Source organism: Crotalus tigris, unplaced genomic scaffold (genome assembly GCF_016545835.1).
Source record: "Crotalus tigris isolate CLP2741 ecotype Arizona unplaced genomic scaffold, ASM1654583v1 scf7180000024460.1087499, whole genome shotgun sequence".
Classification (NCBI taxonomy): domain Eukaryota; kingdom Metazoa; phylum Chordata; class Lepidosauria; order Squamata; family Viperidae; genus Crotalus; species Crotalus tigris.
The window spans coordinates 974047-1002031 of NW_024100630.1; the positions used below are offsets into that span (position 1 = coordinate 974047).

General features: G+C 44.6%; 2 protein-coding genes across 2 annotated transcripts in view; both read left to right on the top strand.

Annotated features, from left to right (window-relative positions):
- The window catches only part of LOC120303108 (zinc finger protein 721-like), a 35746-nt gene extending 17431 nt beyond the window's left edge, over positions 1–18315 (top strand). The window contains exon 4 of the mRNA XM_039332283.1: positions 16913–18315. Coding sequence (XP_039188217.1) covers positions 16913–18210 — 1298 coding nt within the window. The 3' untranslated portion in view covers positions 18211–18315. The remainder of the gene's footprint in view (positions 1–16912) is intronic.
- On the top strand, positions 3031–26168 carry LOC120303107 (gastrula zinc finger protein XlCGF57.1-like). The gene is made up of 2 exons (XM_039332282.1): positions 3031–3487; positions 24089–26168. Exon 2 carries the CDS (start codon positions 24124–24126, stop codon positions 26050–26052), a length of 1929 nt encoding a protein of 642 aa, XP_039188216.1. The 5' UTR covers positions 3031–3487; positions 24089–24123; the 3' UTR covers positions 26053–26168.
- The last annotated feature ends 1817 nt before the right edge of the window (positions 26169–27985 follow it).

Below are 27985 nucleotides of genomic sequence, written 5' to 3' on the forward strand. Positions count from 1 at the left end.
CCAGAACAAGCTCTCTTGGGCACAAAGCCAGACCTAACAGGGTGGATAGACACTACAGGTAGTCCTCGACATACGACCACAATTGAGCCCAAAATTTCTCTTGGTAAGGGAGACATTTGTTAAAGTCAGTTTTGCCCCATTTTTCAACCTTTCTTGCCTCAGTCGTTAAGTGAATTACCGCAGTTGATAAGTTAAGTCACGTGGTTGTTAAGTGCATCTGGCTTCCTTGTTGACTTTTGCTTGTCAGAAGGTCACAAAAGGTGATCGCGTGAGCCCCCAGGACACTGCAACCGTCATAAATAGGAGTCAGCTGCCAAGCGTCTGAATTTTTATCGCAGGACCATGGGGATGCTGCAGTTATGACCGTAATTTTGAAAAGTGGTCATAAATCCCTTTCTTCAGCGCCGTTGTAACTTCAAATGGTCACTAAACAAACTGTTGTAACTCGAGGACTACCTGTACTGGAGACTTGGGGGGGGGTTCCATAAGTAACCCAGCCACAAGGCATGAAGGGATTGGAGTGGTTTACCTCACCAAGGGGAAGATCCTGGTGTAGAGTCAAACGAGCATAACTCTCTAGCAATTGAGAGGGAGATTGGATCTCGAAAACAAACAAGCGTCAAGATTGTTATACCCTTCCACACTCACACCTGACCCGCTGTCTTTTACCATGGGTGCCAAACTCGCTGCGTGACGTGACGTGTCCTGTCAGAACGTTATCGACTATGGAAAACCCCATTTCTGCCCTCTCTGGATTCTGTCATACGATGGAGGGGAAGGGGGTGGTGGTGAACAAAGGGGTTTTATGGCCCTCACTGTAAGGGCTTCAAAGGACTTGAATGTGGATACCACCCAAAAGGACTAAAGCATAAGAATGGGGCCATCAGCTTTGATCTGCTCTCTGAAGTCTCCCTTCCACCGGCAGTGAGGAAAAAGGGGCTGGAAATGTAGCGCCTGAGATTGTGGCTGGAAAGATGGTGGGGTGGGGTGGGGTGGGGCTGCTGGGGACCCCTTAAAATCTTGAACCGCAGGGCTTGGGCCCCAGGTCCTGTCTAGAACGCCTGCAACCATTTTCTCTTAATAAAGGATGCCTGTTGGAAGGAATATTCCAAGAGTTCTGTCTTCTTAAGATGCCAAGAATTTTTTTGCATTGGCGGAGCTCAGGTGGGCGCAGCCTCCGCACGATGCAAACGGCCTGTGGACTGGCAGTTTGACACCCGTCTTTCACCCTCCAATGACCCTCACCTGAAGTAACCTCCCCATCACAAGACTCATCACAAGCCTCTGATGACACCCCTGACCCATCACCAGATCCTCACTTGACATACCCACACCTTATAAACAGAAGAGCGCAGATACACCCCCTAAATTCCACTGAATATGTTACCCAGCCTCTCGTAATGAAACATTCAGGTACCAAGCACAAGCTTGGAGGACGAACGTATCACCCTCATTCTACAAACCTGAATTGCAGATATTCCTCACTATTGCAAACTTGTGTGGCTTTCTGGTGCTTTGGAAAATAAATTGACCCCCTCTTCTTTATGGCCACCTCTCAAATACTGGAATACTGCTATCGTGTCCCCCCCCCCCAGTCTTTTCTCTAGACTAGCCAAACCCCAATCCTACAACTGCTCTTCATGTGTTTTAGTCTCCAAGCCTTTAATCGTAATAATAATAAGTAGTAGTAGTAGTAGTAAAGTTAGAAGGGACCTTGGAGGTCATCTAGTCCAACCCCCTGCTCAGGCAGGAAACCGTATACCATTTCGGACAAATGGCTGTCCAGTCTCTTCTTAAAAACATCCAGTGTTGGAGCATTTCCTGCTTCTGGAGGCAGGTTGTTCCACTGATTAATTGTTCTCACTGTCAGGAAGTTTCTCCTCAGTTCTAGGTTGCTTCTCTCTTTGGTTAGTTTCCACCCGTTGCTTCTTTCCTGCCTTCAGGTGTTTTGGAGGGTAGCTTGACTCCCTCTTCTTTGTGGCAGCCCCTGAGATATTGAAACACTGCTATCATGTTCCCCCTCATCCTTCTCTTCATTAAACTAGACACCCCCAATTCCAGCAACCGTTCCTTATATGCTTTAGCCTCCAGTCTCCTGATCATCTTTGTTGCTCTGTACTCTTTCTAGTTGCTCTTCTTTGCACTTTTTCCAAAGTCTCAACACCTTTTTTGTAATATGGTGACTAAAACTGGCCAATTAACCAGTGCAACAACTTGCCTCCAGAGGTTGTGGGTGCTCCATCACTGGGGGTTTTTAAGAAGAGACTGGACAGCCACTTGTCTGAAATGGTATATAGAGTCGCCTGCTTGAGCAGGGGGTTGGACTAGATGACCCCCAAAGTCTCTTCCAGCTCTATTCTGATTAAGATGAAGATTAATCTTTATGATTCAAACCAGAATCAGCAACAGAAAGGTGAGCCAAGAGGTTTTCATCAGAATAATAATAATAATAATAATAATAATAATAATAATAATAATAATAATAATGTTGGAAGGGACCTTGGAGGTCATGTAGTCCAACCCCGTTCAGGCAGGAAACCTAATACCATTTCAGACAAATGGCTGTGCAGTCTCTTCTTAAAAACCCCCAGTGATGGAGCACCCACAACCTCTGGAAGCAAGTTGTTGCACTGGTTAATTGTTCTAACTGCCAGGAAGTTTCTTCTCAATTCTAGGTTGCTTCTCTCCTTGGTTAGTTTTCACCCGTTGCTTCTTGTCCTGCCTTCAGGGGCTTTGGAGAAGAGCTTGACTCCCTCTTCTCTGGGGCAGCCCCTGAGATATTGGAACACTGCAATCATGTCACCCCTCGTCCTTCTCTTCGTTAAACTAGACATACCCAATTCCAGCAACCGTTCCTTATATGTTTTAGCCTCCAGACAAAAATATCTTTCTTTGCAAGATATTTTTTTCCCTGTTAGGAAAATGGTTATATTCTCAGCTGTGGTGCAGGACGGTCAGTTTCGGGACAAAGTCCAAACCTTACCCCCTCAAACTCTTAACCCACCCAGTTCCTCTCCCAACGATCACCCCTTTGGCGTCCCAGGATTAAAAGCCGGGGGCGCCCGGGGGCGCCCTCTTGCAAGAGCCTCCTGTTTGCCCAGCTCAGCAGGAAGCAGCCCTCAGGATGGCGGAGGAGCCGAGCGGAGTTGGGCGAGAAGAGTCCCAGGAGGGAGAACGGCTCCGTTCCCTGCAGTCCCCAAAATCTGGCGGAAACCCTTCCGGGGAGGGAGGCGCGTCTGCCCGGCTGCAGCTGCGCGGCTGGCCTGGGAAGGCGGAGCGCGGATCCTCCTCCTGCGCGCCTCTCTTTTGGGGATCGCGGGCTCGGTCCTCAAGGGCCGGCGCGGGGGAAACTCCGCCCTGGCAAGGATCCGACCTGCCCCTGCGACTCATCCTTGCCCCTTGATGAGAGGCTTCCAAAAGGGCCAGGACTTTTGAAGAAGCGTCTTTGGGGGGAAAAAACAACCCCTCTGGAATACAAGGTGGAGAGGTATGTTGTGTGCGTGCTTGTGCGTTTGTGCGCGCTGTGGAATACAAGGCGGAGGGGGATTTTGCGTGTTTGTGCGCACTCTGAATTAACATGGCGGAAGGGTATTTTGGATCTGTGCTCTTGGTGTAGAAAGTGGAGGGGTATTTTGTGCATGTGTGTGTTTGTGTGTGCTCTGGTGTACAAAGTGGAAGGATACTTTTGTGTGTGTGCGTGCGTGCTCTGGGATACTTGGTGGAGGGGCGTTTTGCGGCTGGGTCTGTGTCTCTGATTGTTTTACGTATTTCCCCCTTTTTCTGTGTTAAAATTGAAATAGTTGGTCGCAAAAGCGACTGCCTGTGAAGGCTCCTAGATGGGAGTTGAAAGGCAAAGGCAGAAGCAGTAGACTCTGTCCCATATAGTAATAGTAATAGGAGTAAAGTTGGAAGGGACCTTAGAGGTCATCTAGTCCAATCCCCTGCTCAGGCAGGAAACCCTACACCATTTCGGACAAATGGCTGTCCAGTCTCTTCTTAAAAACTTCCAGTGTTGGAGCATTTACTGCTTCTGGAGGCAGGCTGTTCCACTGATTAATTGTTCTCACTGTCAGGAAGTTTCTCCTTAGTTCTAGGTTGCTTCTCTCCTTGATTAGTTTCCACCCGTTGCTTCTTGTCCTGCCTTCAGGTGCTTTGGAAAATAGCTTTATTCCCTCTTCTTTATGGCAGCCCCTTTATTTGGGTACATCAGGTTGCTCTGATAGACAGATGTAAAAGAGATGTTGAGAGTCTAGAAAGTGTGCAGAGAAGAGCAACAAAGATGATCAGGGGACTGGAGGCTAAAACATGCAAAGAACAGTTGTTGGAATTGGGTATGTCTAGTTTAATGAAAAGAAGGACTAGGGTGAAAGGAGAAAGTTCCTGGCAGTTGGAACAATTAATCAGTGGAACAACTGATTAATTGTGAATGTGAATGCTCCAACACTGGAAATTTTTAAGAAGAGATTGGACAACCATTTGTCTGAAATGGTATAGAGCAGGGGTTCTCAACTTTGGCAACTTTAAGACTTGTGGACTTCAACTCCCAGAATTCCTCAGCCAGCTTTGCTGGCTGAAGAATTCTGGGAGTTGAAGTCTACAAGTCTTAAAGTTGCCAAAGTTGAGAACCCCTGGTATAGAGTTTCCTGCCTGAGCAGGGGGTTGAACTAGATGACCTTGTAAGGACCCACCCCACTTTGCATCTTAAGAAGACAGAACTCTTGGAATAATTCTTCCAACAGGAATCCTTTATTAAGAAGAAGTGGTTGCAGGCATGCTAGACAGGACTTGGGGTCCAAGCTCTCCCATTCAAGGTTTTAAGGGGTTCCCCAGCAGTCCCACCCAATCATCCCCCCTTCCAGTGATAGTTTCAGGCATCACAATTCCACCCCCTTGCTCCTTTCTTTCGTCTGTATGGAGACTTCAAATAAACTACATGAAAGGTAAATAGCTCTCTTTTGTCATGGTAAGGTTCTTTGATGCTAGTTACATTCAAAGTCTCTGTTTGATGTTGCAATAGACACATTCAATTCCTTAGAAGTATACTGAAGGAAGTGAGGGCCATAAAGCCCCTTTGTTCTCCCCCTTCTCTTCCTCTTATGGCAGAATCCAGAGAAGGCAGAATTGGGGTTTTCTATATTTGATGATTAAAGATGAAATATAATTGGATTCTGACAGACCTCCAAGGTCCCTTCCAACTCTGTTATTCTGCTATTCTTCTTAGCATGGGAAGCAGAAGCGTTATTAGGAACAATAATCATTCATTCCCTTTAAATGCTGCAGAATTCACAGAGGCTGTCAGCAGTTTGCAAAGTGTTGGCAAGGTTTAAAAACAAGGAAACCACAAAAGAATTAGAAGGGGGGAGAAGCTTTAAGAAATCTGAATGGAAACAAACAAAAAGAAAAGGGCTTCAGGAATTTCACGGCCCTTCAAAATCCAATAGGATAGGTCACATTTGAATGGGGGGGGGAGAGGACTCTTAATCTCATTCTACAGTTTTGAATAAGGTTGCTTTTTTTTTCAATCAAGGAAAATCTTTGCATTTCTTTTGCAACAGGGAGAGAATAAATGAACTCCCAACAGGCAGAAGGAGTAGTCCTGGCTGTGACTCATAGGATAATTCTTCAAAATTTGATTAGAATAGAATAGAATAACAGAGTCGGAAGGGATCTTGGAGGTCATCTAGTCCAATCCCCTGCTCAGGCAGGAAACCCTACCATTTCAGACAAATGGTTGTCCAATCAAGGAGAGAAACAATCTGCAACTAAGGAGAGAGTTCCTGACAGTTGGAACAATTAATTAGTGGAAAAACAATACTCCAACACTGGAAGTTTTTAAGAAGAGATTGGACAACCAGTTGTCTGAAATGGTATAGAGCAGTGGTGGCGAACCTATGGCATGGGTGCCAGAGGCGGCACTCGGAGCCCTCTCTGTGGGCGCACATGCCGTTGCCCCAGCCTTGCCTCCGCCCGTGACCCCCTCCACAGCAGCAGCCTCCCTGGAGGAGAGTCCAAAGATGATCACTTTCCCAACGGAAACCTCTTTTTTTGCAAAGAAAACCTGTTTATTATTTTTAAAAAATCCCTCGCTTTCCCTTTTTTATGGCTGTCTCCTGTTTGAATCCCAAAGTCCAAAGTTTGCCCCTTTAAACCCCTTAACTCCCCCCCCCCTTTGCTTCCTAGGATTAAAACAGGATCCGCCCGGGGGCGCCCTCTTCCCAAAAGCTTTTAGGTCAGTGGGAAGGAATCCATAGGATCTGGGAGGATCTGGAAGAGGAGGAGGAGGGAAGAGGGAGGGACCTAAATAGGGAAAAGCAATCTCTGCTTCCACTTTAAATCGCTGACCGCGGTCTTTCCGTGGAAGGAGGGAGGTGCAGCTTGCTGGGAAGGCAACTGGCGTTGGAGCAGCTGTGAGGAAGGCGTTGCACGAATCCTGCCCTGCGCGCCTCTTCTTGGAGGACGGAGTCCCAGGCCAGGGGCAGAGTAGGGTAAGAAGCTTCCACTCTCCTCTCCCTTCAGACACTTCTGGTAACGAGATGGGGAAAGTGCTTGGAAATTATGACTTTTAAATGCTGCTTTTAGGCATCCCTCCTAAGATTGTTCCTGTAGGCACCACTCTTTCTCCCTGGAGTTGTGGAGTTCCCCCCACACACACACCGCCAACCACTGGAAGTTTTTCCAAAAGAGACCGGACAACCATTTTGACCAGGATAGTATAAAGCAGTGTTTCTCAACCTTGACAATTTTAAGGCATGTGGACTTCAACTCCCAGAATTCCACAGCCAGCAGCCTTGAGCAGAGGGGGTTGGACTAGAAGACCTTAGGGGTTCCCTAGGATTCTGTGTTCTGTGATAGTTTCCCATGGGATTTTTTTCCCAGTGCTGTGTCAGGTAGCCCTTGATTGAAATGGCCGCTGGCCACTTTCTCCTACAACACAGCTTGCCTCCCGGACTTGTAGCTGCCCCAGGTACTGGAAGTTTTTCAGAAATAAACCCGGATCACCATTTGACCTATAAGGCCTTCTGCCTTGCGCAGAGTTGGGGTTGGGCTAGAAGACCTTGGAGGTCCCTCCCAGCCTTAGGATTCTATGTTCTAGGATCTTTTCCCATGGGTTTTATATTAATGATGATGATGATGATAATAATAATAATAATAACAATAGTAATAAAGTTGGAAGAGGTCTTGGAGATCATCTAGTCCAACCCCCTGCTCAGACAGGAAATCCTATACCATTTCGGACAAATGGCTGCCCCTGGTGCTTTAGTCAGGTCCAGAAGCCTTTGATTGAAATGGCTGCTGAATACCCTGGAGGAATTCCTGCTTTGCCCCTTTATTTCTTTGCTCATGCCAGACTGCCATTAACCCTGGGGGAAAGGGGGGGGGAGGGAGCCATCAAGGTTGAGAGAGCCCAGGCCACAAGCAAGGAAATGGAATGTGGACCCATGGCCAAGCCAGCCAATCCAATTGGACATCAGGGAGATAATTGGGGGGGGAGGGCTTGAGAGAGGGGAAAGTAAGTGGGCAATCTTAGCCTGCAAACCTCATATCTGTTTTTTTTCTCCTTTCTCGTAACCACTCGTCTTTAGTAAAAGTAAAAGGTCCAATCAGTCAATTTCAACTTCTTGCGGAGGTGGGGGGGGGGAAGTTCTTGCAAAGTTGGAATTGATTGATTGAACTTTTTAGTCCCACCCAGTCTGCCATTACCACTGCAGCTACACCCACCCAATGGGCCACACCCATCCTGCCCTCGACAATGCGTAAGTGGGTTTTGGGTTGCAGTTTGGGTACTCAGTCTTTAAACGCTTCGCCATCACTGGTCTAGGCTCTTCTTAAAAATCTCCAGTGGTGGAGCACCCAAAATTTCTGGGAACAAGTTGTTCCACTGATTAATTGTCCTCCCTGTCAGGAAGTTTCTCCTTAATTCCAGGTTGCTTCTCTCTTTGATCAGTTTCCAACCACTGTTTCTTCTCCTGCCCTACTGATAACAAAACAAAATGGGTTTTGTTATCAGTAAAAAGAGCAGCAGGTCCATTTTGTACAGAGGTGGTTCAGGAAAGTTGCCCCATTCATGCATCTCGCTCAAGGCTCCGTTTCAGCTGACGACGCCCCCCCCCCCGTCCCGATTGAATTTGCCCGCATTTCTTCATGGGTTCCTTTTTGTTTTTCCATGTCCTTGTTTTTTATATCGCCACTCAAGAAAGATTCATTCATCAAGGAGAGAAGCAAGCTGGAATTAAGAAGAAATCTCCTAACGGGGAGGACAGTTAACCAGTGGAACATCTTTGCCTTCAGACGTTGTGGTGCTTCATCACCGGAGCTTTTAAGGAAAAAAAACTGGACGGCCCCCTTGTCTGAAATGGCACTATAGGGTCTCCTGCTTGAGCTGGGGGTTGGACTGGAAGACCTCCAGAGGTCTCTTCCAGCTCTCTAGTCTGACTCCAAAGTGCTGGGGGCAGTGTGTATTTGAAAAGAAATCATCCATTTCCTATAAGCCAGTGGTTCTCAACCTGTGGGTCGGGACCCCATTTGGGGTCGAACGACCGTTTCACAGGGGTCTCCAAACAACGCACTCCGCCATTTTTTTCCCCCTTTTCCTTAGCTGTGCTACTCCCTTTTATTCTATTGACTTTTGAAAGCCAATAGAAGAGATTCTCTTGAATAGAGTCTAATTCTATTGGCTTTCAAAAGCCAATAGGAATTGTCCAGGCTGTCTCTGCCCTGCTGAGCCCGCCAAAAGTCCCCTTCTGCAAGCGGTGCTGCACCAGTTGAGTAGTCCTCGACTTACGACCGGTTGAGTAGTCCTCAACTTACGAGCAGTTGGGGGTCGCGGCATTAAAAAGATTGAGAACCACTGCTGTAGGCTATTCCAAAGGGCAAGTGCCACCTGTGGAAAAAAAAGAGTTTTTCTTCCCTGATTATCTGACAGGGAGGGTGAACACTCACTAGAACTCCCTGAGATGGGATCTGCTTGAGGCCTCCAGGTCAAGCTCTGTGATGCTTCAGTGCATACATTCATGGCTGTGAGGCCTGCCTTTGAATCCAATCCCTGGTCCTTCCACACCTTTCAGTTTTCTCCTCACCCAGAGTCAGCTTCTGTGTGTTGTTGCTGTGGCTGCAAAGCACTCAGATAAACTGATTCTCTACTTAGCACAGAAATAGGTAAAAATCGCCCTTCCGCACTGCAGGTTCAAGAATGTCGCTAGGATGTTTGATCGCAAATTATTGCTGTTTCCCCCCCCCCCCCACTGGTAAATAGTCCTCGACTTACGGCCACAATTGGGCCCAACATTTCTGTTGCTAGGGGAGACATTTGTTAAGTGAGGTTTGCCCCGTTTTTATGACCTTTCTTGCCACCGTTCTTAAATGAATCGCTGCAGTTAATACGTTAACTGCACTTAACGGTGGTTAAGTGATTGTCATAAGTTCACGGAAAGGGGATCACATGACCCTTTCAGGGTCATCAATATGAACCAGTTTGCCAAGCATTTGAATTTGGATCACACGCACTCGTCGTCTTAAAAGGTTCGCCATCACTGACCTAGAGGCTTTGCACTTTGTTTATTCCTTTGGAAAGATTCTCCAAAGAAGATGTTTATTTGCCCTGCTTGGAAATTTTTGCTGATGGCTTTGTTCATTATGAACAAAACTTGCATATAATTTACTGAATTTTTCATTAATAGGAATGTTCATAGAATGTTCTCTTTCTGTTTTAGGAGTTGCCACGGATATAGCTGTGTTTTTCTCCATGGAGGAAGGGGCCCTGGTGGATGCTGAGGAAAAAGCCCTGCACCGAGAGGTCATGCTGGAAAACACAAAGAATATGGCCTCCTTAGGTAAGAGATTCTGTTAAGATGTTTATATTTATATTTGTAAAATTATTAAGATGTTTATATTTATAATAATAATAATAAAGTTGGAATGGACCTTGGAGGTCATCTAGTCCAACCCCCTGCTCAGGATGGAAACCCTACACCATTTCAGACAAATGGCTGTCCAGTCTCTTCTTAAAAAACTTCCAGTGTTGGAGCATTCACTGCTTCTGGAGGCAAGTTGTTCCACTGGTTAATTGTTCTGTCAGGAAATTGTAAATATATATATATACATTGCTTACTGGTGTACACCGCTTAGAGAGTGCTTGCACTTAAAGCGGTATATAAGTCTCATAAATAAAATAAATTTCTCCTTAGTTCTAGGTTGCTTCTCTCCTTGATGAGTTTCCATCCATTGCTTCTTGTCCTGCCTTCAGGTACTTTGGAGAATAGCTTGACTCGCTCTTCTTTGTGGCAGTTCCTGAGATATTGGAACACTGCTATCATGTCCCCCCTCGTCCTTCTCTTCATTAAATTAGATATACCCAATTCCAGCAACCGTTCCTTATATGTTTTAGCCTCCAGTCCCCTAATCATCCTTGTTGCTCTTCTCTGTACTCTTTCTAGAATCTCAATATCTGTTTTACATTGTGGTGACCAAAACTGGATGCAGTATTCCAAGTGTGGCCTTACCAAGGCATTGTAAAGTGGCATTAACACTTTACGTGATCTTGATTCTATCCCTCTGTTAATGCAGCCTAGCACTGTGTTGGCCTTTTTGGCAGCTGCAGCCCACTGCTGGCTCATATTTAAGTGATTGTCCACTAGGAGTCCAAGATCCCTCTGACAGTTACTACTATTGAGCAAGGTACCCCCTATACTATAACTGTACATTTGGTTTTTCTTGCCTAAGTGTAGAACCTTATTTTTTTCATCATTGAATATCATTTTGTTAGATAGCGCCCAGTGTTCAAGTCTGTCCAGATCCTCCTGTATCTTCTGGAGTGTTGGCTATTCCTGCCAGCTTGGTGTCGTCTGTAAATTTGATGAGTTCCCTACCTATCCCCTCGTCCAAATCGTTGATGAAGATGTTAAAGAGCACTGGGCCCAGAACAGAGCCATGGGGCACCCCACTACACACGTCCCTCCATGTAGATGCAGTTCCATTGAGGACCACACGCTGAGTATGGCGGTCAACCAGCTACGAATCCATCTGGTAGTGATGCTGTCTTACCCACATTTTTCTATCTTATCAAGTAGTAGGTTGTGATCTACTTTATCAAATGTCTTACTGAAGTCCAAGTAAATTATATCCACAGCATTCCTCTGATCCACTAATTTTGTCACTTGGTCAAAGAATGCAATAAGATTTCTCTGGCATGATCTGTTTTTGACAAACCCATGTTGGCTTTTAGTAATGACTTTGTTTGCCTCTACATGTTCGCTGATCCGTTGTTTGATTATCTTTTCCAGAATCTTCCCTAGGTATTGAGGTCAGGCTGATAGGTCTAGGTCTATAGTTTCCTGAATTTATTTTTTTCCCATTTTTGAAGATGGGAACTACGTCAGCTCTTTCCCAGTCCTCTGCTAGTTCCCCAGTGCTCCAGGATCTTTCAAAAATATAGTTCAGTGGTTCTGAGATCATATCTGCCAGTTCCTTGAGAGCCTTGGGGTGTGATCCATCTGTTCCTGGTGATTTGAACCTGTCTAGGCTGGACAGGTGTTCACTTACCATTTTCTTGCCTATCTTAACTTGTGTTTCTAATCTGTTTTTTTTTTAATGGTACTGTTTTTGATAGGTTGGACTGTTTTTTCCCTTTGTGTAAAGACAGATGCAAAGAACGAGTTAAATAGTTCTGCTTGCTCCCTGTTTCTTGTTACCTTCTTGCCACTTTCCCCCAATGGACCAATCATTTCCTTCACTTTTTTCTTGTTTTTTACATGTTGAAAGAAGCTTTTTTTATTATTTTTGACTTTGGTTGCAAGCCTTAGTTCATTTTGAGCCTTAGCTTTCCTCACTTCATCTTGCAAGCACGTGCTATTTGCTGATATTCTGCCTTAGTTATGTGCCCCTCTTTCCACTTTTTATACTTGTCCTTTTTATCTTTCAATTTATCAGAGTTCTTTATACAGCCATGCTGGTTTCTGTTGAGAGCTGTTATTTTTCTTCTTTGTTGGTATTGTGCTAGACTGGGCTTTTAGGTTGAAAGGATCACACACCTTGGTTCCATTTTACATGAAAGCTGGGACATGACCGTTGAAGTAAAGACAGGGATAGAAAAAGCTCGAATGGCATTCTTCAAAATGAAAAAGGTCTTCTGCAGTCATGACATAAGCCTAAGATTGAAAATCAGGCTTCTCATATGCTATATTTTTTCTATCTTGCTCTATGGAGTAGAGAGCTGGTCTCTGACAGAAGGCCACCTGAAGAGAGTAGAAGCATTTGAAATGTGGATTTACGCATAAGCTGGGTTGACAAGATCAGAAATGAGGTGATAAGCCAGCTGGGAAAGCCAAGGGAAATCCTCAAAACAATTAAAAAACGAAAATTAGAATATTTTGGACATGTGATGCGACACTCAGAAAAATACGGTATATTCCATTTAATCCTCCAGGGAAAGATTGAAGGCAAACAAGGTTCAGGCAGAAGAAGAACATTGTGGCTTCAAAATCTAAAGGACTAATTTGGACAAAACTCAGCAGCACTTTTTCATGCGGCTGCTGATAAGAACAGGATTGCCAACATGATCGCCAACGTCTGATAACGAATATGGCACAAGAAAAAGAAGGGCTTTTATTATCTCTCTTTTCAAAATTTCCCAAGCTTCTTAAGTTGTTTTCCCCTTGAGGATTCTCATCCATGGAATCCTTCCCAAGCTCTCTCTAAGTTTATTGAAATTAGCTTTCTTAAAGTCCAAGACTCTAGTTTGACTGTGTCCTATTGCTTTAGTAGCTGGAACAGTGGGGTTGTAAAATGAGTCAGAAGTTACAGTTATAGCTGATTGGTTGGAGAGAGCTGTTTCTTGTCTGAGGCATTCTATGCTGTGATTGGTTACTGTGAGTGTAAAGGAGGACTTTCCTTCTTTCCCGCCTTTTTTCCTCTGTATGCTCTGTAATTTTACCTCAGGATGACCCTGTTAGCCTGACTATCTTGTTTACTGTAAATATTGATATAAAATATATTAATTTAAACAAAAACTACAAGTTCGTGTCAGCGTCTCTGCCCTCATTTAGACACCTGCTGCGCAATTTCCTGACAGATTCTCTTTCCTCTGGATTGAAAGTGTAGTGGACGTGAGCAGCTGATCTGTTTCTCAGATGAACTCCTAGTTTCTTCCTGTATGCAGTAAACAGCAGTGTCCTTATCTGCGTTTCTACTCCTACTTAGTCTGAGAAAATGACCTCCACATTGTCTCCATGACTTTTCCATCCTAGCCAGTTTCTGATTCTGTCTATCCCACTTTATAGAGAGCTTTTTAGAAGCTGCTTTCATTTTGCTGTTTTTTGGTCTATAATGATGGGTCCACAGCTTGATCGCAAGGATGTACGGTAACTTCTAGCAAAGTTGTTTGTCTGATTGGCCAGGTCCTCAGCAGATGGGATCTTCAAACCCTAATCCATCCCATTTTTTCTCTTTTTTAGTGCTACCTGAAAATGCAAGAACAACTAGAGATACTGTAAATCTCTATGGAGATTCTCAGTCATCCAAGTCATAGTTGTCCCAAAGGTGCTTTTTCAAAAGTCAACTGAACTTTATTGGTTTTTAAGGGATTTCATTTCCTCTGGACTGAAAGGGTGGTGGAAGTGAGCAGCTGATCTATTTCTAAGTTGAAATGCTATTCATTGTGTATGGTTAACTGCATTTTTACTTCTAGATGGTTTGTTAAGATGAACTAAACCCTCCACACTGTCTCCAGGAGGAGGAGAGAGAGGTGTTTTCCCATGCAGTTTCTCATCCTGTCTGTTTCACTTTGTAGTCTTAGGAATGGCTTTCATTTTGCTAATGTCAGACTTGCCCCAGTCCGATCTCTTAGGAAAGAAAGCATCTCAACTCCATTTAATTGAAATGATCGGTTCTTTTACTAAAGAAATGTTGGTTGCAGTAGAGTCAGACTACAACTAAATTTATGGAATGGAATGGAATAAGTATTAAGAGTAGAAAATAGAATAGAATAAGAATTAAGAGTAGAACAGGACAGAAACGAACAGAATAGAATAGAATAACAGAGTTGGAAGGGACCTTGAAGGTCTTCTAATCCAACCCCCTGATCAGGCAGGAAACCCTATACCAGGGGTAGGCAACCTCGGCTCTTTTATGACTCATACGGGAATTCTGGGAGTTGAAGTCCATGAATCATAAAAGAGCTGAGGTTTATTTATTTATTATTTATTTATGAGACTTATATACTGCTTTTAAGTGCAAGCACTCTCTAAGGGGTGTACACCAATAAGCAATGTATGTATATATATATATATATTTACATTGCCCCCAACAATCTGGGTCCTCATTTTACCTACCTCGGAAGGATGGAAGGCTGAGTCAACCTTGAGCCGGTGAGATTTGAACCGCTGATCTGCTGAACACAGTCAGCTAAAGTGGCCTGCAGTACTGCACTCTAAATGCTGCGCCACCTCAGCTCCTAGGTTGCCTACCCCTGCCCTATACCATTTCAGACAAATGGTTGTCCGATCTCTAGAGCAGTCACAATTTCTGGAGGCAAGTTTTCCCACTGATTAATTGTTCCAACTGTCAGGAATATTTTTTCTTAGTTCTAGGTTGCTTCTCCCCTTGATTAGGAGATACAAATGGTTTTCCCTCCTCCCAGCCCTCCTCCCATGACCAGTCCATCTTCAAGCAATAAGGATCCACCTAGGTATTTTGAGAACACTGAGATGTTTGGGGAAATCCACATTCTTTCTCAGGGTACATGGCTTCAGGTGCTGGTACAAACTGTTTCAGAGCTTCTTTGTACTTCCATTTCCCCTCCTCCCTGTTTCCCATCATGTACACACACAGGTTAATTGCCCATTTGTCCCCCATGTCCTCCCTTCTCCTAGCCTTTGGTGGCAGGATGCCAGCAAGCGCCCCCCCCCCATTTTCATGGAGATCTTCCTTAGGGACAACTAGGGGAGAATGAACATGTCCAAACTGAAAACCGGTATTTTCAAGGGAAAACTTCCTCAAGCAGAGTTAGGACATCCATCCACCCATCAATCAGAATAAACCTGAAAGGGACCTTGGAGGTCTTCTGTTCCAACCCCCTGCTCAAGCAGGAGACATCAGTCGATGCTTCCCCTTTCTCCAATGTAAATTTGGTGAACCTGTTCTCTCTCATCATCCAATTTTTGAACAAAGTCAGCTTTCAAAAGTCCCTCCTGTATCCTTTGAACTGAACCTGAAGGAGAAGCAGAGTTGATGAGGACCCACCCTGAGACTCAAAAATGATTTTCCCCAAAGCATTAGGGATTTGTATTCTGCAGTACAGGCGGCAAGAGGGAAGCCTGTGGCAGATTATTATATCGACTACTGAAGATATGAACATAATACCATGTTTTGAACACGGCCTGCTAGAAGCAGGGAGAAGAATCACAAAAAGAGCTGTGGGAAGTCAACTCCCCAGAGAAGGAAATATTAAAAGGGCAGAAAAATATATTTCCTTCAAGGATCTTAAAGAGACAGAAAAGCATGCCCAGTTTTTCTTGATAGCCCCAGGTCTCCCTCCCCCAAGCAGAAGCCAGCTCTGTACAAATGCAGGTGTAAACCATCAGGAAAGTTTGAGCCAGAAGCTCAAGAAGACAAAGACCTAAAATCTGCATACCTCACCTGTGAGAGGACATGGTAGGATTAACTCACAAATACCAGAAAGGCACACCCAGGTCAGATTACGTGACACAGGAAATACAAAGCCTGAAACAGGAACAGGAACCACTTCAAACAAAAGGCTAGATAGGGTACAAAAACCTACCGTATATGCCGGCGTATAAGGCAACTTCCGCAAGCATTAAAATCGGCGCCAAAGACGGGGGTCGTCTTATACGCCAAGTCGTCTTATACACCGGAAATACTGGTAGTTTCCAGCGTATAAGATGATGTTCTAGGAATGCGACTCGGCGCCAAAGACAGGGGTTGTCTTGTACACCGGGATATACGGTACTACCCATGTGCTCAGGCCCTTCTTTTCTCTGGTCTTTCCTGCAAGAACCATCTTTCTGGCTTTTCAATAAACTGCTACCTTCTTTCTAAAGCAATTGCCATATTCTTTATTTATCCCTAACTTGGATGAACCAGGATAAAGACTTTTCTTTCAACAGAGCTAAGAGAAAAATAGAAATGGTGGTGGGAGTTTCAGGAATGTTCAAATAAGGGATGCAACAAATGATGCTTAATTCCTTTCACACCACCATTTGTGTCATGTATCCTTTTTTTTCTCTCCCCCAAATAGGTGGTGATGTGAAGATAGAGGGTTCTAGCCAAGCAGTGGCAACACCTTTTCTAACAGTCAAAAAGGAAGATGCGGAAAAGATGAGTGAAAAGGAAAGGCTTGGGGGAAAGGAGGAGCTGAAGAAATACTCTAGTTTCCAGTGTGCAGATATCGGCTCTTTCTTGCACAGTGATGATCCCCAAGAAAAAGGAGCATGTCCAGGGTGCGGGAAAATACCCAGAGATGAATTGGGATTATGTGATTGTGTAGAGAAACAAAGTGAAAGCGGGGAATGCTCGAGAAGGACCCTTCCTCTTACTTTTCATCAGAAAATACAAGAGGGAGAGAAACTGTACAAATGCACGGAGTATGTGGAAAACTTTGGTACAAGCCATTCCTTCACATCCCATAAAAACATTCCCAAAACAGGGGCTCCATACAAATGCCTGGAATTTGGAGAAAACATCAGTCAGAAAAGTCACCTGAATTCCCATCAGAGGATCCACAAAGGGAGGAAGCGGCATCAATGCATCACCTGCGGAAAGAGCTTCGGAAGGAGCACCTCTCTAACTTCCCATCAATGCATCCACAGCAAGGAGAAGTATCAATTCAGGGAGGGTAGAATGAAGCTTACCCAGAGCCAGGAACAGAATTCCTGGAAAAAAAAACCCACTGGGAATGATTCATGTAAATGCCTGGAATGTGGGAAGAGCTTCCGTTCTGCAACTCACCTCACTTATCATAATAGGATCCATTCTGGGGAAAAACCATATCATTGCACAGTGTGTGGAAAGAGCTTCACCCAAAATGGCAATTTCAATTTACATAAGAGGATCCATACCGGAGAGAAGCCGTATAAATGCACAGAGTGTGGAAAATGCTTCACGGCCCGTGGTGCCCTTAATTCTCATAAGACGATTCACACGGGGGAGAAACCCTATGAATGCCTGGAATGTGGGAAAAGCTTTGCCAGAAGCGGTACTCTAACCTTACATAACAGGATCCATAAAGGGGAGAAACCTTATAAATGTCTGCACTGTGGAAACAGCTTTAGTCAAAAAGTGCATCTTCAGTCACACGAGAGGATCCACACAGGGGAAAAACCATTTCAATGCATGGAGTGTGGAAAGAGCTTCCGTGCCTCAGAAAAACTTACTGCCCATCGCAGAAGCCACACGGGGGAAAAGCCCTTTCAATGCCTGCAATGTGGAAAGCGCTTTGCCAGTTCCGGAGGCTTTTATGCCCACGAACGGATCCACACAGGGGAGAAACCGTACAAATGCCTGGAGTGTGGAAAGAGCTTCCGCAAATCCAGCCACCTAACTTCCCATAACAATATCCACACTGGAGAGAAACCATATCAATGTTCCGAATGTGGAAAGTGCTTTAATCAAACAAGTAACCTTAATAAACATAAAAGGATCCACACAGGGGAAAAGCCTTATAAGTGCACCGAATGTGACAAATGCTTCACTGGCTCGGGGGCCCTTGTTTGCCACAAAATGACCCACACCGGAGAGAAACCATACGAATGCAAGGAATGTGGAAAAAGCTTCGGTCTAAAAAGAACTTTAATAATACATTACAGAATCCACACTGGGGAGAAACCATACAAATGCACAGCGTGTGGAAAGAGCTTCAGTGATCCCCAAGAACTTGTTTCCCATGAAAGGATCCACACTGGGGAAAAACCCTATAAGTGTGTGGTGTGTGGAAGGGGCTTTAGGACCTCCCGTGACTGTGGTTCCCACAAGCGGACCCACACAGGTGAAAAGCCATACCAATGTGGGGAGTGTGGAAAATGCTTTAGTCAAAATTCCTCCCTTCATATCCATAGAAGAATTCACTCAGGAGAGAAACCATATAAGTGTATGGAGTGTGGAAAATGCTACAGTCGTAGTGGTGCTTTTAATTACCATAGGAGGACACATACTGGTGAGAAACCAGATAAAAGAGTTGAACGTAGAAAAATAATTAGTTAGAATCAGTCACGTAAAATCGGTAGAAAGATTCATTCACCGAAGACGCCATTAAATGTATCAAGCGTGGAAAGAGCTTTTTTAAAAATAAAATAAAACAAAACTTTATTTTTCTTGTTAAAAGATTTGCTCATTGGAGAAACTACTATGAATATCTCAAGGTAATAAAGTGCTTCAGTGCCTCTTGTTTGCTTATTCCCATAAATTGATTTAGCTGGAAGAAACCATAGAAATACGCTGAATGTGGGAAGTGTTTCTGAAGCACCAGAAACCTTACTTTCCATACATCTATGGAGATTCTCAGTTATCCAGATCATGGTTGTCCCAAAGGTGCTTTTTCAGGAGGCAACTGGACTTTCTTGTTGTTCTTCGAAGACGTTTCGCTTCTCATTCAAGAAGCTTCTTCAGCTCTGACTGGATGGTGGGAAATGGAAGGATTTATACTCCTTGCAGAAAGCTGGTCATTTGCCTTCTTTTACAAATGCCTTTGAAGACATTTTCTTTTCTTTGAAGACATTTAGCTATGCACTTTGGGATGAACACCCTTCCATTGGACCTGTGCTTGTCTTCAACAGCGAAGGACAGAAAACATCTTACAGCCAAGAAGACTCCACACCCATTTGCACCACTCAGGCCATCCTGAGGACGCAGATAAACCTCCAAATGGCCTCAAGGACTCTCTAAAAGAATGCAAATGACCAGCTGTCTGCAAGGAATATAAATCCTTCTTGATTCCCCATCACCCAGTCAGAGCTGAGGAAGCTTCTTGTGTGAGAAGTGAAATGTCTTCAAAGAGACACAAAAAAGTGCAGTTGTCTCCTGAACAAGCAGCTTTGGGGCTTACTTTCCATAAAAAGACATGTAAATGAAGGGGGTCTTAATGGAGCTTTGATGTGAAAAGTATCTCATTAAAGGATCCACATAGAAGGGAAATTATATCCTTCATGACATACTGGAAGCGATTCAGAACCGAAGCAACCTTAATTCCTATGGAAGAATACATATTGGGGAGAAACAACGCATCACAAGCGCAGAAGCGATTTTTATGCACAATTCTTCATTTTCTATCCCATAGGAAGATGAAACTTAAAAAATGAATGCTCTTAAACATAGGCAAATAGTTGATCTGAACTCCAAACTTTGGGGACTGCCACAACTCTGTTTCTGACTTTTCTGCTGATACTTAACATTTAAGGCAGGGATCCCCAACCTGTGGGGCCTGAGGGTTTTGCAACTGAGCCATGGACGAGTGCACACACATCCTTACTCATTCAACCGGGGTGTGAGCGAGCACACGTGGCTGTGCTCCATTTCTGCATAACTCTCTAGCAATTGAGAGGGAGATTGGATCTTGAAAACAAACAACTGTCAAGATTGTTATACCCTTCCACACTCACACCTGACCCGCTGATGTCTTATACCACGGGTGCCAAACTCGCCGCGCGACGGGACATGTCGTGACATATCATGACTTTTTTTGCATTGCCGGAGCTCAGGTGGGCGCAGCCTCCGCATGGTGCAAACGGCCCGTGGGCCGGCAGTTTGACACCCATCTTTCACCCTCCAATGACCCTCATCTGAAGTAACCTCCCCATCACAAGACTCACAAGCCTCTCTGATGACTCACACCTGACCCATCACCAGATCCTCACTTGACATACCGTATTTACCGGCGTATAAGGCGACCCGGCGTATAAGGCGACCCCCGACTTCAGCGCCGATTTCAATGCCTAGAAAGTCTTATCCGCCGGAAACTACCGTAATTTCCAGCGTATAAGACGACTCGGAGTATAAGATGACCCCCGACTTCAGCGCCAATTTCTGCGCTTTAGAAAGTCGTCTTATACGCCGGAAAATACGGTACCCACACTTTATAAACAGAAGAGCGCAGATACTGACATCCCCTAAATTCCACTGAATATGTTACCTAGCCTTGTAATGAAACATTCAGAAACCAACCCACAAGCTTGGAGGGCGAACTTTCATCCTCATTCTACAAACCAGAATTCCAGATATTCCTCACTATTGCAAACTTGTGTTGCTTTCTGGTGCTTTGGAAAATAAATTGACCCCCTCTTCTTTATGGCCACCTCTCAAACACTGGAATACTGCTATCGTGTCCCCCCCCCCAGTCCTTCTTTTCTCTAGACTAGCCAAACCCAAATCCTGCAACTGTTCTTCATGCGTTTTAGTCTCCAGGCCTGTAATCATCTTAATTGTTCTTTGCACTTTTTCCAAAATCTCAACATCGTTTTTGTAATATGGTGAGCAAAACTGGCCAATTAACCAGTGCAACAACTTGCCTCCAGAGGTTGTGGGTGCTCCATCACTGGGGGTTTTTAAGAAGAGACTGGACAGCCACTTGTCTGAAATGGTATATAGGGTCTCCTGCTTGAGCAGGGGGTTGGACTAGAAGGCCCCCAAAGTCTCTTCCAGCTCTATTCTGATTAAAATGAAGAATAACCTTTGGGACTGAAACCAGAATCAGCCACAGAAAGGTGAGGCAAGAGGTTTTCATCAGCTTTTCTACTCCTACTTAGTCTGAGAAAATGGCCTCCACATTGTCTCCATGACGTTTTCCATCCTAGCCAGTTTCTCATTCTGTCTATCTCACTTTATAGAGAGCTTTTTAGAAGCTGCTTTCATTTTGCTGTTTTTTGGTCTGTAATGATGGGTCCACGGGGTTTCTCACAAGGATATAACTTCTAGCAAAGGTGTTTGATTGGCCAGGTCCTCAGCAGATGGGATCTTCCAACCCTAATCCATCCCACTTTTTCCCTTTTTTAGCAATACCTGCAAATGCAGGAAGAACTAGAGATACTGTAAATCTCCATGGAGATTCTCAGTCATCCAAGTCATAGTTGTCCCAAAGGTGCTTTTTCAAAAGGCAACTGAACTTTATTGATTTTTAAGGGATTTTATTTCCTCTGGACTGAAAGGGTGGTGGAAGTGAGCAGCTGATCTATTTCTAAGTTGAAATGCTATTCATTGTGTATGGTTAACTGCATTTTTACTTCTAGATCAGCGTTTCTCAACCTTGACGATTTTAAGGCATGTGGACTTCAACTCCCAGAATTCCACAGCCAGCATTGCTGGCTGTGGAATTCTGGGAGTTGAAGTCCACATGCCTTAAAATGGTCAAGGTTGAGAAACGTTGTTCTAGATGGTTTGTTAAGATGAACTAAACCCTCCACATTCTCTCCAGGAGGAGGAGAGAGAGGTGTTCTCCCATGCATTTTCTCATCCTAGGCAGGTTCTGATCCTGTCTGTTTCACTGTGTAGTCTTAGGAATGGCTTTCATTTTGCTGATGTCAGACTTGCCCCAGTCCGATCTCTTAGGAAAGAAAGCATCTCAACTCCATTTAATTCAGTGGTTCTCAACCTGTGGGTCGGGACCCCATTTGGGGTCGAACGACCATTTCACGGGGGTCGCCAAACAACGCAGTCTGCCATTTTTCCCCCTTTTCCTTAGCTGTGCTACTCCCTTTTATTCTATTGGCTTTTGAAAGCCAATAGAATAGACTCTCTTGAATAGAGTCTAATTCTATTGGCTTTCAAAAGCCAATAGGAATTGTCCAGGCTGTCTCTGCCCTGCTGAGCCTGCCAAAAGTCCCATTCTGCAAACGGTGCTGCCCCAGTTGAGTAGTCCTCGACTTACGACCGGTTGAGTAGTCCTCGACTTATGACCGGTTGGGGGTCGCGGCATTAAAAAGGTTGAGAACCACTGATTTAATTGAAATGATCGGTTCTTTTACTAAAGAAATGTTGGTTGCAGTAGAGTCAGACCACAACTAAATTTATGGAATGGAATGGAATAAGAATTAAGAGTAGAAAATAGAATAGAATAAGAATTAAGAGTAGAACAGGAAAGAAACGAACAGAATAGAATAGAATAACAGAGTTGGAAGGGACCTTGAAGGTCTTCTAATCCAATCCCCTGGTCAGGCAGGAAACCCTATATCAGGGGTAGGCAACCTCGGTTCTTTTATGACTCACGGACGTCAACTCCTGATCAGGCAGGAAACCCTATACCAGGGGTAGACTGACTCGGGAATTCTGGGAGTTGAAGTCCATGAATCATAAAAGAGCTGAGGTTGCCTACCCCTGCCCTATACCATTTCAGACAAATGGGTGTCCGATCTCTAGAGCAGTCACAATTTCTGGAGGCAAGTTGTTCCCCTGATTAATTGTTCCAACTGTCAGGAATATTTTTTCTTAGTTCTAGGTTGCTTCTCCCCTTGATTAGGAGATACAAATGGTTTTCCCTCCTCCCAGCCCTCCTCCCTTGACCAGTCCATCTTCAACCAATAAGGATCCACCTAGGTATTTTGAGAACACTGAGATGTTTGGGGAAATCCACATTCTTTCTCAGGGTACATGACTTCAGGTGCTGGTACAAACTGTTTCAGAGCTTCTTTGTACTTCCATTTCCCCTCCTCCCTGTTTCCCATCATGTACACACACAGGTTAATTGCCCATTTGTCCCCCATGTCCTCCCTTCTCCTAGCCTTTGCCAGCAAGCGCCCCCCCCCCCCATTTTCATGGAGATCTTCCTTAGGGACAACTAGGGGAGAATGAACATGTCCAAACTGAAAACCGGTATTTTCAAGGGAAAACTTCCTCAAGCAGAGTTAGGACATCCATCCACCCATCAATCAGAATAAACCTGAAAGAGACATTGGAGGTCTTCTGTTCCAACCCCCTGCTCAAGCAGGACACATCAGTCGATGCTTCCCCTTTCTCCGATGTAAATTTGGTGAACCTGTTCTCTCTCATCATCCAATTTTTGAACAAAGTCAGCTTTCAAGAGTCCCTCCTGTATCTCTTGAACTGAACCTGAAGGAGAAGCAGAGTTGATGGGGACCCACCCTGAGACTCAAAAATGATTTTCCCCAAAGCATTAGGGATTTGTATTCTGCAGTACAGGCGGCAAGAGGGAAGCCTGTGACTACTGTAGATATGAACCTAATACCATGTTTTGAACACGGCCTGCTAGAAGCAGGGAGAAGAATCACAAAAAGAGCTGTGGGAAGTCAACTCCCCAGAGAAGGAAATATTAAAAGGGCAGAAAAATATATTTCCTTCAAGGATCTTAAAGAGACAGAAAAGCATGCCCAGTTTTTCTTGATAGCCCCAGGTCTCCCTCCCCCAAGCAGAAGCCAGCTCTGTACAAATGCAGGTGTAAACCATCAGGAAAGTTTGAGCCAGAAGCTCAAGAAGACAAAGACCTAAAATCTGCATACCTCACCTGTGAGAGGACATGGTAGGATTAACTCACAAATACCAGAAAGGCACACCCAGGTCAGATTACGTGACACAGGAATACAAAGCCTGAAACAGGAACAGGAACCACTTCAAACAAAAGGCTAGATAGGGTACAAAAACCTACCGTATATGCCAGCATATAAGGCAACTTCCGCAAGCGTTAAAATCGGCGCCAAAGACGGGGGTCATCTTATACGCCAAGTCGTCCTATACACCGGAAATACTGGTAGTTTCCAGCGTATAAGATGATGTTCTAGGAATGCGACTCGGCGTCAAAGACGGGGGTCGTCTTATACGCCGGATCGCCTTGTACGCCGGGATATACGGTACTACCCATGTGCTCAGGCCCTTCTTTTCTCTGGTCTTTCCTGCAAGAACCATCTTTCTGGCTTTTCAATAAACTGCAACCTTCTTTCTAAAGCAGTTGCCATGTTCTTTATTTATCCCCAACTTGGATGAACCAAGATAAAGACTTTTCTTTCAACAGAGCTAAGAGAAAAATAGAAATGGTGGTGGGAGTTTCAGGAATGTTCAAATAAGGGATGCAACAAATGATGCTTAATTCCTTTCACACCACCATTTGTGTCATGTATCCTTTTTTCTCTCCCCCAAATAGGTGGTGATGTGAAGATAGAGGGTTCTAGCCAAGCGATGGCAACACCTTTTCTAACAGCCAAAAAGGAAGATGCGGAAAAGATGAGTGAAAAGGAAAGGCTTGGGGGAAAGGAGGAGCTGAAGAAATACTCTAGTTTCCAGTGTGCAGATATCGGCTCTTTCTTGCACAGTGATGATCCCCAAGAAAAAGGAGCATGTCCAGGGTGCGGAAAAATACCCAGAGATGAATTGGGATTATGTGATTGTGTAGAGAAACAAAGTGAAAGCGGGGAATGCTCGAGAAGGACCCTTCCTCTTACTTTTCATCAGAAAATACAAGAGGGAGAGAAACTGTACAAATGCACGGAGTATGTGGAAAACTTCGGTACAAGCCATTCCCTCACATCCCATAAAAACATTCCCAAAACAGGGGCTCCATACAAATGCCTGGAATTTGGAGAAAACATCAGTCAGAAAAGTCACCTGAATTCCCATCAGAGCATCCACAAAGGGAGGAAGCGGCATCAATGCATCACCTGCGGAAAGAGCTTCAGAATGAGCAGCTCTCTAACTTCCCATGAATGCATCCACAGCGAGGAAAAGTTGTATCAATTCAGGGAGAATAGAACGAAGCTTACCCAGAGCCAGGAACCAAATTCCTGGGGAAAAAAACCCACTGGGAATGATTCATGTAAATGCCTGGAATGTGGGAAGAGCTTCCGTTCTGCAACTCACCTCACTTATCATAACAGGATCCATTCTGGGGAAAAATCATATCATTGCACAGTGTGTGGAAAGAGCTTCACCCAAAATGGCTATTTCAATTTACATAAGAGGATCCACACCGGAGAGAAGCCGTATAAATGCACAGTGTGTGGAAAATGCTTCACGGCCCGTGGTGCCCTTAATTCTCATAAGACGATTCACACGGGGGAGAAACCCTATGAATGCCTGGAATGTGGGAAAAGCTTTGCCAGAAGCGGTACTCTAACCTTACATAACAGGATCCATAAAGGGGAGAAACCTTATAAATGTCTGCACTGTGGAAACAGCTTTAGTCAAAAAGTTCATCTTCAGTCACACGAGAGGATCCACACGGGGGAAAAACCATTTCAATGCATGGAGTGTGGAAAGAGCTTTTGTGCCTCAGAAAACCTTACTGCCCATCGCAGAAGCCACACGGGGGAAAAGCCCTTTCAATGCCTGCAATGTGGAAAGCGCTTTGCCAATTCTGGTACCTTTCATGCCCACAAACGGATCCACACAGGGGAGAAACCGTACAAATGCCTGGAGTGTGGGAAGAGCTTCTACAAATCCAGCCACCTAACTTCCCATAACAATATCCATACTGGAAAGAAACCATATCAATGCACCGAATGTGGGAAGTGCTTCAATCAAACAAGTCACCTTAATAAACATAAAAGGATCCACACAGGGGAAAAGCCTTATAAGTGCACCGAATGTGACAAATGTTTCATCGACTCGGGGGCCCTTGTTCGCCACAAAAGAACCCACACCGGAGAGAAACCATACGAATGCAAGGAATGTGGAAAAGGCTTTGGTCAAAAAAGAACTTTAATAATACATTACAGAATCCACACTGGGGAGAAACCATACAAATGCACAGCGTGTGGAAAGAGCTTTAGTGATCCTCAAGAACTTGTTTCCCATGAAAGGATCCACACTGGGGAAAAACCCTATAAGTGTGTAGTGTGTGGAAGGGGCTTTAGGACCTCCCGTGACTGTGGTTCCCACAAGCGGACCCACACAGGTGAAAAGCCATACCAATGTGGGGAGTGTGGAAAATGCTTTAGTCAAAATTCCTCCCTTCATATGCATAGAAGAATTCACTCAGGAGAGAAACCATATAAGTGTATGGAGTGTGGAAAATGCTACAGTCGTAGTGGTGCTTTTAATTACCATAGGAGGACACATACTGGTGAGAAACCAGATAAAAGAGTTGAACGTAGAAAAGTAATTAGTTAGAATCAGTCACGTAAAATCGGATTTGCTCATTGGAGAAACTACTATGAATATCTCAAGGTGATAAAGTGCTTCGGTGCTTCTTGTTTGCTTATTCCCATAAATTGATTTAGCTGGAAGAAACTGTAGAAATACATTGAATGTTGAAAGTGTTTCTGAAGCACCAGAAACCTTACTTTCCATATGTCTATGGAAATTCTCAGTCATCCAGATCATGGTTGTCCCCAAAGGTGCTTTTTCAGGAGGCAACTGGACTTTCTTGCTTTTCTTAGAAGACGTTTCGCTTCTCATTCAAGAAGCTTCTTCAGCTCTGACTGGATGGTGGGGAATGGAAGGATTTATACTCCTTGCAGAAAGCTGGTCATTTGCATTCTTTTACAAATGTCTTTGAAGACATTTTCTTTTCTTCGAAGACATTTAGCTATGCACTTTGGGATGAACACCCTTCGATTGGACCTGTGCTTGTCTTAAACAGCGAAGGACAGAAAACATCCTACAGCCAAGAAGACTCCACCCCCATTTGCACCACTCAGGCCATCCTGAGGACGCAGATAAACCTCCAAATGGCCTCAAGGACTCTCTAAAAGAATGCAAATGACCAGCTGTCTGCAAGGAATATAAATCCTTCTTGATTCCCCACCACCCAGTCAGAGCTGAGGAAGCTTCTTGCATGAGAAGTGAAATATCTTCAAAGAGAAACAAAAAAGTGCAGTTGCCTCCTGAACAAGCAGCTTTGGGGCTTACTTTCCATTAAAAGACATGTAAATGAAGGGGGTCTTAATGGAGCTTTGACGTGAAAAGTATCTCATTAAAGCAGTGGTTCTCAACCTGTGGGTCGAGACCCCATTTGGGGTCGAACGACCATTTCACGGGGGTCTCCAAACAACGCAGTCCGCCATTTTTTTCCCCTTTTTCTTAGCTGTGCTACTCCCTTTTAATCTATTGGCTTTTGAAAGCCAATAGAATAGACTCTCTTGAATAGAGTCTAATTCTATTGGCTTTCAAAAGCCAATAGGAATTGTCCAGGCTGTCTCTGCCCTGCTGAGCCCGCCAAAAGTCCCATTCTGCAAACGGTGCTGCACCAGTTGAGTAGTCCTCGACTTACGACCGGTTGAGTAGTCCTCGACTTATGACCGGTTGGGGGTCACGGCATTAAAAAGGTTGAGAACCACTGCATTAAAGGATCCACATAGAAGGGAACTCATATCCTTCATGACATGCTGGAAGCGATTCAGAACCGAAGCAACCTTAATTCCTATGGAAGAACACATATTGGGGAGAAACAACGCATCACAAGCGCAGAAGCGATTTTTATGCACAATTCTTCATTTTCTACCCCATAGGAAGATGAAACTTTAAAAAGGAAGGCTCTTAAACAGAGGCAAATAGTTTATCTGAACTCCATACTTCGCCCCAATTCTGTTTCTGACTTTTCTGCTGATACTTAACATTTAAGGCAGGGATCCCCAACCTGTGGGGCCTGAGGGTTTTGCAACTGAGCCATGGATGAGTGCACGCACATCCTTACTCGTTCAACCGGGGTGTGAGCGAGCACACGTGGCTGTGCTCCATTTCTGCATAACTCTCTAGCAATTGAGAGGGAGATTGGATCTTGAAAACAAACAACTGTCAAGATTATTATACCCTTCCACACACACACACACACACACACTCTCGTGCACTCATGGCCGGCACGAGCGCACCCACATCCTTTCTCACTCAAGCGGTGTGTAAGCGAGCGCACGTTCCTGTGCTCCAGGTGCGCAAGGGGCAGGTGTGCGTGCACGTTCCTCGTGTAAAGGGAGCTGTGCATGCACTTGCCAGCTGCTTATGCAAACCATCCCCTCTCTCCCCTGCCGGTCTGCAAAACATTGGAGAACTGTTGATTTAAGGTGTAAGAGGATTCAAAACATGGTTCTAAGTAAAGTGGGAAATT

Coding starts and splice junctions, on each gene's coding strand:
- LOC120303107 (XM_039332282.1), top strand. CDS start 24,124: ATGGCAACACCTTTTCTAACAGCCAAAAAGGAAGATGCGGAAAAGATG.